The 14,706-nt window shown below is 46.6% G+C and overlaps 1 protein-coding gene across 1 annotated transcript; it reads right to left on the bottom strand.

The window, feature by feature from the left end:
• Positions 1-998: 998 nt before the first annotated feature.
• On the bottom strand, positions 999-6,299 carry LOC308286174 (serine/threonine-protein kinase PLK1-like; the record flags this gene model as incomplete). The annotated part of the gene is made up of 12 exons (XM_080727130.1): positions 999-1,193; positions 1,997-2,175; positions 2,449-2,607; positions 2,830-2,907; positions 3,250-3,356; positions 3,505-3,513; positions 3,847-3,880; positions 3,985-4,204; positions 4,534-4,627; positions 5,195-5,339; positions 5,629-5,797; positions 5,937-6,299. The coding sequence occupies 12 exons, from the start codon at positions 6,297-6,299 to the stop codon at positions 999-1,001; spliced, it is 1,752 nt and encodes a 583-aa protein (XP_080583256.1).
• Between the last annotated feature and the right edge of the window lie 8,407 nt (positions 6,300-14,706).

Genomic DNA, 14,706 nt, shown 5'->3' with positions numbered 1-14,706 from the left:
CCTCATCAAGACATTAGCCCAGACAGTCAGAGCACTTTGCTTTCAAAGGTCTCTTCCGGAAGAGACCTTTGAAGGCACTAGTGTTCAGGAATTCTCAAGACCCTATAGATGTCTATTTTTCATGTAGATTATTTCCAGATTAAAAACCGTGATAACTGAGCTCTCAAAAGACCATTCCATTAGAGAGGAATGGTAGTGCAATAGAAAAGATTAACATTTATCCAGTTATCCTGAAACTCCACACATGTAATCACAAAATTAGACTTTATCTGCCTTGCCAGTATGCTTGTTAATATTAGCAGGCCTGTTTATTAGCAGGCCTGTAGACCTAAAGCGTCAACATTTCAACCACATTGTTAAGCAATCATTTGGACACGTCAGTGCTTGTCCTCAAAGCTACTACATACAGCACAGGTTGGGTTCTCAACCGTAATACTCGAGGTTGTTGCTGTGGGGAAGAAACTCCTTGTTTTGTAACACCCCCTACTTGATCGTACAGTGTCATATAAAGCATCAAAGCTCGAAACACTGAAACAACGCATTTCAAGCGCGTAGATCTGCAACGTACTTTTGGCATTTCACATTTCAATCCTAAAAAAGGGAGAGATGAGTTTTCCACCCCAGACAATATCTAAATAAGCCCGAGACAAAGTTTGACAACCACTGACTGCTATAGATGCTGGACTGCCTCAAGTCTGAAGGACAAAACACAAAGTTTGACAACCTCTGCTATAGATGCTGGACTGCCTCAAGTCTGAAGGACAAAACACAAAGTTTGACAACCTCTGCTATAGATGCTGGACTGCCTCAAGTCTGAAGGACAAAACACAGCCATCATTTGTGTCCACACCAGACCTTGCAATCAAACACATAACCGTTACAAGAACATCCAACAAAACTTCAGACTAAACAAAACCAGTTATGTCATTCAAATGTGCTTTATTTCAATAGACATTTAAAAGATACATTTAAAATACATTTAAAATGGATAACAGTGTTTAAGATTGTGCTGCAGAGCCCTTGGAGGACAGCAGCTTCTCCACCATCTGCTTGGCGTAGCGCATCCTTGTAGCCAGCTCCCTGCTGCAGCCAAACTCCTCCAGCAGAGAAAGCTTGAAGGTGTTGAAGACCCGCTTCTCATCGATGTATGTCACCGCCGCCATCAGGGGGCAGAGGATCAGCTTGGCGTGGTCCTGGAGGAGATGAAAACAAAGTCATTTTATGCCAAGAGCAATCTGCATCGTTTAAAGAGCAATCTGCATTGTTTAAAGAGCAATCTGCATCGTTTAAAGAGCAATCTGCATCGTTTAAAGCAAATATAAAAGCTCACAAATGAGAACTCTGTAAGGCCAAGTGCTAACATGTGATTAATTGTGAAACCGAAGGAGCCCTCCCACACTAGTGCAGTTTTCCTAAACAATTAACACAATATGTAAAATGATGGTTTTAGTTGTTCTACATACTGCCAACTAGGTTAAGAAATCAGATTGAGGCTTTAACCCAGGCTTTTGAAAATAGTCTTTGAAAAGACCATTAGGGGTTCATCATGAAAGATGCTTCCAAACATTTCTAGTTTGACCACTTTAAAATGCTCCAATCTTAATAGCTGAAAATAGCCCATCTACATGCTCTCAATGTGTCAGCCATTTTCACTGTGCAACATCCTTCCATAGAAGACATGCCGCTAGCGCCATTTCCTAAACAATCTAGGTTTAGGCAATATCGTTCCAAATGAGTCATTCTAAACCTACAGTATTTTGCCGTTTTAGATCCAGCCAAAAAGGATGAAATTGCAGATTGAAATATATAGCTTATGAAATATGTGAAGGGGTTTTATGGAAGAGGTTTCTGAACATGCTAGTTTGACCCAGTCAACAAAACGAAGGATTTGTTTTACTATAATTAGTTTTACAATGGCGGTGTGGTGTACAAAAATAGCAGACCTACAAGCTGTACATCTGCCATTTCCACTCTGGATGCAGTGAAGTTTACAAACCTGGAAGAAGTTAATCTGGACGGTGCCGTTAGACAGGTGCAGCACGATGGCATTCTTGGTCCTGAACCAGTGGGAGAGGTAGGGCAGGCGTGCCAGCTCGTCACCGTCTCTACGTGCCATGTTGGCACCGGCCTTGAGAAGGTGCTCGCTCATGTAGCTGCGGAAGTACTTGAGCAACGTGTCAAAGGGTCGACTCGATAAAGTGGTAAGGATGCATTAAAGAAAAAGGCAGCGAGACAGAAAAGGGCACAAAACCGACACAGGAGCTAATATCCAGTATCCACCAATATAAAAAGGATCTGTCATCTTATCCTCATTGTCATTTTGCCAGAAATGTGCAGGTTTAATCAAATCAGTTCCCTCATGCTCTTTATCGTTCTGGCTCTATGCCAACCATAGCAGAGTTAGTAACATCTTAAATGTTTAAATAGCGTAACTTCAGAGACAACCACTGACCTTCTTGGTGAGCGTGGCAGGGTATGCGTGTACACTGATGTAGCTCTCTGCATTGGTTTTGTCAATGTACTGCAGACTCTCCCCATCCACATACATCATTAAGCGTGTGTAGTCATTGAAGAGTACGCCCACGCTGTTGTCACACAGCTGGTAGCCTGGAACAAACATCAAAACGCTTAACAATCCAAACAGCTTTACAACACACCAAACAAGAACAAATGGCAGAAGGAAAGTCTACATTGAAACATTATTGCAGTACTGTGAAGTTATTCTACACCTGCATACAAATCTGTTGCAAGAGGCTTTAACTGATACACATGTGAGAGCAGAATAAAACATTTAGAAATGTTTCCCCAAATCACAGAGGTGCGTCTTACCTAGCCCATATTTATCAGAATAATCCACCCATTTGCTGATCCAGAAGATGGGGATACAGGCTGGATCTTCTGCCTCTTCTGAAAGTGCAGACAAACAGAACACCGGTAATTGAGGAGGCTTCAGTAAATGTAGAAATACCATGATGTATAAATACTCTCCATTCAAAAGGTTGTGAACTTTTAGAGACATTTCCAAATTCAAAGTATCAAGTAGTAAATTGTAAGGTTGCGGTCACACCGAACTTATGTATAACATAAGTAGAGTAAAACTACCTCAATCCACCAACTACCCCTTTCCACCACTGGTCAGCATTCACAATGTTATCACAATTCATGTTCAGCTGAGCGACGCAAGGCCATTTTCAACTTGGGGCGGAATCTGAACACAGATATTTGAGAGGACGTGACAAAGTGTCTCACCTTGGCGTACAAGGGGCCTCTCGGACGGCTTTGTTGCAAGAAAAGCCGTGATTTGCTGTAACATGTCAGTCAGGTTACAGTCTGGTCCATCCTTGGCCGCAACCGCCCTGTAAATACAGTACCAGAACTCTTGTAAAATTCATCTATACTGGACACGCTAGTCAAGAAACAGTGCGGTAAAAACCCTCAACATGGAGGGAAAAACCTCTGTCCATATGTTTTACTTGCTAGGTGTTTTGTAAATGAATGCCTTACTTGAACATCCTACAGAGTCACATAAAAGCAGAATCACAAGTGTGAAACGTGGTAGGAAGCGATGTGTTATGAGCTTGTATATCTGCAACTTTTGCCATTTTTGAATCCTGAAAGGTAACATACAAGGTTTCCACCCGACAGACGATTTTGAGGAAAAAAAAATCATTTATTCTGAAATGGGACATGTTTACCACTCATTAAGAACTTCAACTTTTGAAACGTAGCACTACATTTGTTTGAGAGATTACTTTCCTGGTTACAAGTCTGTTAAGCATGTTGTTGGCAGATGCAAAAAAAAGTCTAGCCAAATGTATGCTGTTGTAAAGAACAGTGATGTCTCACCTTGGCGCAGGATCATCTTTCACCTCTGACCCTCCTGAAATAAAAAGGGAAACATTGGTCAGGACAAAGGATCATGATGTGTTGTCGTCGAGTACAGTTTCTACCATTGAGGGGGGGGGGGGGGGGGGGGGATAATACCTTTGTTGCCCAGTGCTGTGAGTGGCCGTCTCATCTCCACAGCGGAGGAAGGGGCGATGGAGAAACGTGGGGGTAAAGTGAGGCACGTGGTGGGCAGGTGTGAGGGGACATAACCCTGCGTGAAGAACTCATCTGTCTGCAGCTGTGCAACGGTGGGCCTCTGGGAGGGGTCCGCGTGCAGCATCCGCTTGATGAGCGACGCCGCTAATGGGTTCACGTTCTGCAGAGGAGAGGAGTTTACAGGTGAGGACTGAGCAGAGCAAAGGTCACAATAAGTGAGGAGAGGTTACATGTTTGGGGGAGGTAGACAACATGCAGAAAGTTGTGTTAGGAGAGTTTAAATGTGCTTTATCAAGTGTTTAATATAGGCTCCATTGCAGCCTACAGCGAGTTGCAGGTTCGATTCCCAAGCCCCTGCAGGTTCGATTCCCAAGCCCCTGCGTGTCACACCCCTCCCAGTTTCTAGTCCCTCTACTGTGCATCAATAAAGGCAGAAAATACCCAAATATCTTTAAATAAAATGATGTGCACTGTGGTGTGCCAATTTACCCAGGGGATGGTATAGTTGTTCTTCTTGATCCGGTTATAAGTCTCCTTCAGACAGGACGTCTCAAATGGAGGCTTACCCACCAACAGAGTGTATCTGGGAAGAAGACCGGAGGAACGAAGGGTCAATAACCTGGTTGTGGCAAGGTCAACATTACTTTTTAAGCATTAAAGGAGTAGTTCACCCCCAAAATTACCTTTTCTATTGATGACTCACACCATTGAGTTCAATAATATTTTTAGTTTTGTCACATTCCTAAGACAATAATTTGATTACAATAAATGTACCCCCATTGATTCCTGATGGGGACCCGAATGCATTTGGGTCCCCTTCCGGAATCAATGGGGGTACATTTACTATAATCAAATTTTTGTCTTAGGAATGCGACAAATACAAAACAATTTTATTGAACTCAAGCCTCCATGGCGCGAGTCATTTTGGGGGTGAACTACTCCTTTAAGGGGAAACCAGTGTCACTTTCTGCACTTGAAAATATGCAGTGCGCAGGTCACACATTGAAATTTAACTGTACAATTTGTTAATTAAATGTTTTTATCGATCTAGTCTCGTTTCATTACTGTTCCCTGAGAGGGGTTCCATACGTGCTTGATGATCTAGGATGTTTACATTTTAGTTCAACATTTAATGAAAAGGTTAACTTACAGGATGCACCCGAGTGACCAGACGTCCACCTCGAAGCTGTGGCCCTTCTTGCAAAGGATTTCAGGGGCGATGTAGTTGGGTGTTCCACACAAGGTCTTCTTCCTCTCGCCATCATACTCAATCTTAGTCGCCAGGCCAAAGTCCCCTTGTGGAAAGATGAAGATTTGTTAGCTTTTTTCCCCCAGGCGCGTCATTCAAAAGGAGTCTGATACGATGCACTGCTTTTCCCACATTTTGTTTAACCAACAAGAACATTTTGCCCATACAAGGGCTTCACCAGGAACCTGATGAAGCCCTTGCATGGTCGAAATGTTGTACACATCGTTTAAATATTGAAAATGGGTGGTTCTCCCCTTTAAAATACAAAAAAAAAAAAGTAGCAGCTAGCAATCCATGTGTGGCCCTGGATGTGTCACAGCATGCAATCAACGTACCTATTTTGACCATCATGTCGTCGCTGAGGAAGATGTTCCCCAGTTTTAGATCTCTATGGATGACTCTGTTGTTGTGGAGATATCGGCAGCCGGTCAGCAGCTGCATCATGAAGTAACGTGCCTCCGGTTCGGTCACTGCCTTTCGGCGCTTGTGCAGTTCCAACAGGGACTGAACGACACAAGACGAAAAACAAGACGATGTTGGCATTATTAAAACCCTCAGGAGGAATTTACAAACCCAAAACACACAAAAAAGTGAAGCCATTTAAACACAATTGGATAAAATGTAACTAAAAAAATATACATACTCTCCGTCTGCAGATTTCCAGGACAACAAACACGAAATCGTCATCCTCGAAGAACCCTTTGAAGCCTACGACATGCGGGTTGTCGAGGCTCTTGTGGATGGCAATTTCGGAGGTCATCTTCTCCCTCTGGTGCTGCTTCGCGATCATGGACTTGGCCACGATCTTCCCCGCAAACACCTCGTTGGTCTCCATGTCCGTGATCTCGAAGCATTTGGCGAAGCCTCCCTTTCCCAGGAACCGGCCCCGGGTGTACCTCTTCTTGGTCCGTGGGTCAACCAGGACATCTGGGATGTCCTTCAGGGGTGCGGCGGCAGACTTTGGTGCAAGGCCGTAGGCCGCCGGCTTCGCAACGGCTGCACACATTATTGTGGTTTGAAAAGTTCAATTTGGCTACCACGAAATCGAACCACGTAATTTTATAACCACAAAAATGTAGTTTAATGATGTTTTTTCAATTAAAGAAATCCCGAAGATAGCGAGTGCCTGGACAAATGTTTACGCTGCAGCAGGCCAATAGCTCACGTGCTCTCCTCTCTCTATAGTCCTGCCCTGTTCCTGTCTCTGCATACTGAGAGCAGTCACAAACAGCATTAAATACTCTCTGGGACTCGTTAGCCAACTAACGAGCCCCCAATTAGCCAACTAACTCACCTGCAGGCTGCAGGTGAGTCCACTCTATGCAATCCTCTCTGAGAGGAGAGGAGAGGGGAGGGGAGGAGCTGGGGAGATCAGCACCACAGGGCAAGGAAACAGTAACCTCGCCTACCAGGCTTTCTCCCGGGAGAGAGCCTGGTGTTCGTTCACAACAGACCGTTTGGTTTCCGCCTAAAGCGCGGAAACCACTAGAAGAAGCGGCGTCGCTTTGATTTGGTTCCCACCGTTTGTTTCCCCAATCCCTATTAAAATGCTCCAGTAGCCTAGTGTGGTCTTGCCGGTCGCTAAAAGTTGGACTAAAACATGCATATACCAAACAAATTTTTCAAAAGCAAAACTACTCCGCATCGAGGAGTTTATTAGGTAGGCCCTAAAAGTATGTCCTTGAGCGCAGGGGAATTATTTTGGGTTAAAACTGTTTCCGGTGGATATTTCCGGCGAAATTGTAGTCCTTGAGTACTACAACATGACTGACGTTTTGTGGTTTCCGCTCCAGACCGGTTACAAACCCGAAAAGTGAAGTGATCCCAGACTAAGGGAACAGTAGCCTACATAAGTGGAGGGGTGTAGTAGATCTTCTATTTTACCAAAAGGTGATGTGAGGTCAGAGAGAACCATCACTAGCGCCGGGTTGCCTCACTAGTGCAGTGATGTTACTTGGTTTTCAATGTAATGGGTCCCGGGACCCACAGGTGGTCACTGGTCATTCAAATGGGTCCCAGAAAAGTTTTATGAGTCCTCAATATAAAGTTTACGCGCGCAAAATGGCGTTGACGTTTCTATCGCCTATTTAAGACTTTCTACGTGGATTTTATTTGTGTTAACGTAGGGTAAAGTAGGATGCTTTCACCCATGAACAATGGTGGTGTCTGTGGAATTTCTTTTTTTTTTGAGCGGTGGTCACATAGCGTGGCCGTGTGTGTAGGTATGTATGTTTGTTTGTATGTATGTATGTATGTATGTATGTGGGTGGGTCTGTATGTAGCCTCAAGCCTGTGGTGTAGTACCTTTTCTGACCACACATGTTAAGGGAGGGGCGCTGTTGTTCAGGCCAGGCCAGAACAGGCAAGGCACACTCACACTCACACACACGCACGCACGCACGCACGCACACACACACACACACACACACACACACACGCGTGCACAGACTCCACCGCTCAGTTCACACGGGTGTGATTTTTTCTTTTACCGCGACGCGGTAAATTATTTTAACATGGACTCCAATGGAGGCGCATCCCCGGGACCCCAGGACCATGACATGAATGAGTCCCTGGGTGACTTGAATGAGTTTTTGATGCGGGATGTGCACGTAATGACATCACTGCTAGTGCATGGAAGCTTCTGAATTCTGTTCAACTTTTAAACTAGTCATTGTGAAATGAATCAACATTGAACAACTGACATGCTGTAAGCAAATGGACAGGATGTATCTTTACCTAGCCCGTATCTATATGAATAGTCGACCCATTTGCTGATCCAGAAGTTAGGGATACAAAAAGCAGCATACTCTGCCTCTTCTGAGAGTGCACACACAATTGCAATTACTGTCAACATTCACAATGTTCTAACAATTCAAAGATCAGTGATCAGATGAAAAATGATGCTATTTATAACAATCATGACATACAAAACAATACATTACACTACAAAACAACACAAACAACGAACGACAAAGTTATCAATACATCGATACAACAGCATCAGAGCCAGGGGGTTTACTAACAGAAAACATTAAAGAGTGAACACAAAAGTTTTTGCAGCTTTCTTATTTTTTGAGTCATACATTGTTTTAATGTACAGCCTGGCTTCAATCAAATTCAATGAATGAAGGACTACATTTAGATGTATGTATATAAAATGTGTCATAATATATAATATAATATAAAATGTATAATAACAATTGTTTTTGGTGTCTACGGCAGGCAGTTTCAATGTTAATGACCATGGCCCGTGTACCCTTTGGAGCCGGTGTACAGTCATTGTACATGTCTCATAGTGACCATGGTGCGTGATCACTCGCTGGCTGCCTTTCGTGTACAATTCTGTGCCGACTATGTTTTATCAATGGGGGGCAGCAGAGAGCTATAGTCTAGCCTACTACTGCCTGGTTGGTTCCCAAAGTGTGGTTTGGGGACCCCGGGTTTCCAGGGGGTCCCTGGCTGGTTCCCAAAGTGTGGTTTGGGGACCCCCAGGGTTTCCATGGCTGGTTCACAACAGCCTAGTACATTCATGGCTGGTTCCCAAAGTGTGGTTCGGGGACCTCTGGGGGGCCCTACAGGGTTTCAAAGGGGTCCTTGGCTGGTTCCCAAAGTGTGGTTCGGGGACCTCTCTGGGTCCCTGAGGGGTTTCTGGGGCCTTGGCCTCGGACTGCAGAGTCCGGGGACTACCGATCAGGGACCACCTCCAGGGACCCCTGGCGATATGACTGTGGACCTGGGATATGGCTTTGGAGAACCAGACGGGCCGCTGCTCCGCTCCTGTCCGACTTTGGGGCCTCGGCCTGGGACTGCAGAGTAGCCAGGGACCCTCCGGAGCTCTGGGGACCCCCGGGGACCACCGCCAAAAAGCTAAAAAATTACCAAATGATCCCCCCAAAGGGGCTGCTCACAGGGAATTCCCGGGGACCACGACTCCTGGTGCTCCGGAACGACGCACCAGGTCGCGCCCCTAGTGGAGGACCCCCCGCCACTGCAGTGCAAATAAAATGCTGTAACTCGATCTAGGAGCGACCGGGAGAGCTGGGGCCGGTACCCACGCGTCCGCCTCGGCGGCCCGGAGACGGCCGTTCATAGAGCTAAAAAGGCTTTAACTCGGCCCCGGAGCGACCGGGAGAGACGGGGACGGCACCCAGGGGCTCCCCGGCGGCAGGGCCACCACCTGGGCCCCGAGGGACCCCTGGAGCTCCAGGGACCCCCAGGGACCCCAGCGCCACCGGGAAAAGAAATATGGAAAATACTCAAGTAGCCGATCTACAAGCTATTGCTCCACTCCAAGGACCAAGGACCGAGGCCCGGACGGGGAGGGGGTCCGCAGACCCCCGCTTCTCAGGAGGGTCTCCCGGGGGTAAAACATATATATTACACTATAAGTGTAATAGTGTAATAGCACAATATGTGTAAATAGTGTAATAATGTAACAGGTTTAATAGTGTAATAGGTGTAATAGTGTAATAGTGTAATAGTGTAATAAGTCTAATAGTGTAATAGTGCATTACATGTAATAGTGTAATAGTGTAATAGGTTTAATAGTGTAACAGCACAGTGGGAGTATAGACAAGGGAAGGGGGTGCAGTTATGTATGCACCAGGCCATTACAGGCCGGATCCAGCTGGAATAGGCCAGACCAGGGTGCACATGACTGCACATAAGTCAGTACTCTATTCAAGCCTTGACATGTTCATGTAAAACTATTGGCCATGTACACAAACTCATGTTAAACTATTGCCCGTGTACACAGGGGTTAATTGCATGTGTAGGGAGCTGCAGGGCTGGCTGTAGCCTGGAGCATCCTGATGGAGACTGTTGGAGTCTGGTGCAGTCCTGTCCACCCTGGTCTGGCCTATTCAAGCTGGATCCGGCCTGTAATGGCATGGTGCAGCCATCAAAATACCCCCCTTCCCAGGTCTATACTCACACTGGGAAGGACTGGGCTGGACTTAGGTGTGCTGGGCTCTATTGGGCTCTGGTGGGCTGCATTGGGCTCTGGTGCGCGATGCTTTCCTGTGCTGGGCTCTGTTGGGCTATACGAGGCAGTACTGTATTAAAGCCTTGACATGTTCATGTAAAACTATTGGCCGTGTACACTAAGGCATGTAGAAACTATTGCCCGTGTACACAGTGGATAATCCCATCAACGAGGAGCTACAGGACTGGCGGGAGCCTTGAGCAGCCCGGTGGAGACTGCTGGAGTCTGGTGCAGTCCTGTGCACCCTGGTCTGGCCTATTCCAGCCGGATCCAGCCTACTGTAGCCTAATGAAGCCATCTAACCTCTCCACTTCCCTAATCTATTCTACCACTGTGCTGGACTTGGATGTGCTGGGCTGTGCTGGACTCTATCAGGCTGTGGTGGGCTGTTTTGGGCTCTGGTGGGCTATGCCGGGCTCTGGTAGGCTATACAGGGCAGTACTGTACTATAGCCTAGACATGTTCATGTAAAACTATTGGCCGTGTACACTAAGGCATGTAGAAACTATTGCCCGTGTACACAGTGGATAATCCCATCAACGAGGAGCTACAGGACTGGCGGGAGCCTTGAGCAGCCCGGTGGAGACTGCTGGAGTCTGGTGCAGTCCTGTGCACCCTGGTCTGGCCTATTCCAGCCGGATCCAGCCTACTGTAGCCTAATGAAGCCATCTAACCTCTCCACTTCCCTAATCTATTCTACCACTGTGCTGGACTTGGATGTGCTGGGCTGTGCTGGACTCTATCAGGCTCTGGTGGGCTGTTTTGGGCTCTGGTGGGCTATGCTGGGCTCTGGTAGGCTATACAGGGCAGTACTGTACTATAGCCTAGACATGTTCATGTAAAACTATTGGCCGTGTACACTAAGGCATGTAGAAACTATTGCCCGTGTACACAGTGGATAATCCCATCAACGAGGAGCTACAGGACTGGCGGGAGCCTGGAGCAGCCCGGTGGAGACTGCTTGAGTCTGGTGCAGTCCTGTGCACCCTGGTCTGGCCTATTCCAGCCGGATCCAGCCTAGTGTAGCCTAGTGAAGCCATCTAACCTCTCCACTTCCCTAATCTATTCTCCCACTGTGCTGGATTTGGATGTGCTGGGCTGTGCTGGACTCTTTCGGGCTCTGGTGGGCTGTTTTGGGCTCTGGTGGGCTGTGCTGGGCTCTGGTAGGCTGTACGGGGCAGCAATGTACTAAAGCTTAGACATGTTCATGTAAAACTATTGGCCGTGTACACAAAGGCATGTAGAAACTATTGCCCTTGTACACAGTGGATAATCCCATCAACGAGGAGCTACAGGACTGGCGGGAGCCTGGAGCAGCCTGGTGGAGACTGCTGGAGTCTGGTGCAGTCCTGTGCACCCTGGTCTGGCCTATTCCAGCCGGATCCAGCCTAGTGTAGCCTAGTGAAGCCATCTAACCTCCCCACTTCCCTAATATATTCTCCCACTGTGCTGGACTTGGATGTGCTGGGCTGTGCTGGACTCTATCGGGCTCTGGTGGGCTGTTTTGGGATCTGGTGGGCTGTGCTGCGCTCTGGTGGGCTGTGCTGGGCTCTGGTAGGCTGTACGGGGCAGTACTGTACTGAAGCTTAGACATGTTCATGTAAAACTATTGGCCGTGTACACAAAGGCATGTAGAAACTATTGCCCGTGTACAGAGTGGATAATCCCATCAACGAGGAGCTACAGGACTGGGGGGAGCCTGGAGCAGGTGGAGTCTGGTGCACCCTTGTCTGGCCTATAACAGCCGGATCCGGCCTGTAATGGCTTGTGCAGCCATCTAACTACCCCCAGTCCCTGGTTTTAACTCCCACTAGGCTGGACTTAGTGTGTTGGACTCTATTGGGCTCTGCTGGGCTGTATTTGTTTCTGGTGGGCTGTACTGGGCTCTGGTGGGCTGTGCTGTGCTGTTCTAGGCTCTGTTGGGCTATACAAGGCAGTACAGTACTAAAGTTTAGACATGTTCATGTAAAACTATTGGCCGTGTACACAAACTCATGTAAAACTATTGCCCGTGTACACAGTGTATAATCGCATGTGCAAGGATCTACAGGGCAAGCTGGAGCCTGGAGCAGCATGGTGGAGTCTGGTGTAGTGCTGTGCACCCTGGTCTGGCCTATTCAAGCCAGGTCCAGCCTGTAATGGCCTGGTGGAGACATCTAACTACCCCCCTTCCCTGGTCTATACTCCTACTTGGCAGGACTGGGCTGAACTTAGGTGTGCTGGACTCTATTGGGCTCCTGTGGGCTGTATTTGTCTCTGGTGGGCTGTGCTGTGCTTTGCTGGGCTCTGTTAGGCTGTATGGGGCAGTACTTTACTATAGCCTAGAAATATTCATGTAAAACTATTGGCTGTGCGTGCACACAAACTCATGTGGTAACTCAATATGGTTATTGTGAGGCTAAAGATGCTTTCCATCATAGTGACATGCAGAAAAAACTGTCCATATAGTATGGTTTACATAGAAGTCAGGCAGTTGTCCTTCACGTATTCATATATATTTAATGTATTTATTCCATAAATATTTTTTGGGTGAGGGGGGCTCAACCCAATACAGCAGATCTACAAGCACCTCGCAGATCTACAAGCACCTGCCAGGGACACAGTTTGGTTGGCCTGCATAAGCCTTGCTGTCAACACACTACTACACCAACCATCACCTGCCTACCAATCAGGTCACCAAGCCAGGAGTGTTCAATTAGTGCCTGTCTTTTGATCAGTGCCTCCTGCCAAGTGGCCTCAGTCTTTCTTTGGAGTTCACTAGGAGAGAAGCATGTTTGAGCTCAGTGCAAAGTGTGTTTGTTTTCCATTTGGACTTACTGTGTTTTGTTGGTGTGTTTGCAACCAAGACCAAAGGAATAGCATTATGCACATCGCCTAACTTGTGAGAAAGTCCTGCTGGGCAAAACCTTCTCACTTAATATTTGACAGTTTGTCCTGTTTGGTAGCACAAAAAGAGTTGAGGCGTTTGTTAAACACGGTCTTGTGAAAATAGCAGATATACATGCTCACAATGCCTCACAACGCAAGGCGGCGTGAGCTTGTAGATCTGCTATTTTCAACATTTTAATATTTAATTTGTCATTTTAAAGGTATTAAAAAGGTCCTTAAATTGTATCTTAAAAAATGTGCAGATAGCCTCTGTACACTGTTGAGTGGAAAAAAAAAACAATGTTCACATTAAGCTAATCATTTGGGACCACCCAAGATCATTTGGAGACCCCTCTGGGGCACTGTGCCAGGATCTCACCAGCACTGTAGCTCCCCACACTTGAGATTAACAACTCTGTACACGGGGAATAGATATACATGAGTTTGTGTACACGGCCAATAGTTTATTTACATTAACATGTCTAAGCTTTAGTACAGTACTGCCTTGTGTAGCCCAACAGAGTTCAACTCAGCACCGCACAGCCCACCAGAGCCCAATACAGCCCACCAGAGCCCAATAGAGTCCAGCACACTTAAGTCTAGGCCAGTCCTGCCCAGTGGTATTGTAGACCAGGGAAGGGGGGTATTCTTATGGCTGCACCAGGCCATTACAGGCCGGATCCAGCTTGAATAGGCCAGACCAGGGTAGACAGGACTGCACCAGACTCCACCAGGCTGCTCCATACTCCAGCCAGCTCTGTAGATCCTGTGTACACGGCACTCCTAACTCGAACGGTCAAGGGAAAGGGTCGTTTTAGGCGTCAAAACGGGCCCTTTGTCCTTAAAATGAATAAAAAAATCAAAAAAATATGTTTTGTTTTAGGCCGGACAAACTTTTCATATTTGAAGCATGCCCGATCCGATGGAATGGGTTTCGTGTCTCTCCGACACTTTGAACCCTTTACGATTGCGAAAAAGACACCGAAACCCGAATTTTTGTCCTTAAAATCAATAAAAAATAAAAAAAAATCTGTTTGTTTCACGCAGGAAATACTTTTCATATTTGAAGGATGCCTGATCCAATGGAATGGGTTTCGTGTCTCTCCGACAATTTGAACCCTTTACGATTGCGAAAAAGACACGAAATTTGCACGCCACCAACACGATTACACATTCTTTCGGATAAAAGACACTTATTCTGACTTACTTTTTTACGCTGAATCCAACAAACCCGGTCTCGTGTCTCTACGACACTCCTAACTCGAAAGGTCAAGGAAAAAGCCACTGTGTACACGGGCCATAGTTTTACATGAATTTGTGTACACGGCCAATAGTTTTACATGAACATATCTGGGCTTTAGTACTGTTCTGCCTCGTATAGCCCAACAGAGCCCAGCACAGCACAGCACAGCCCACCAGAGCCCAATACAGCCCACCAGAGCCCAAAACAGCCCACCAGAGCCTGATAGAGTCCAGCACAGCCCAGCACATCCAAGTCCAGCACAGTGGGAGAATAGATTAGGGAAGTGGAGAGGTTAGATGGCTTCACTAGCCTACAGTA

Source organism: Nannobrachium achirus (assembly GCF_963921795.1).
Source record: "Nannobrachium achirus genome assembly, chromosome: 1".
NCBI lineage: Eukaryota > Metazoa > Chordata > Actinopteri > Myctophiformes > Myctophidae > Nannobrachium > Nannobrachium achirus.
This window is presented reverse-complemented; position numbering and strand designations above follow the sequence as displayed.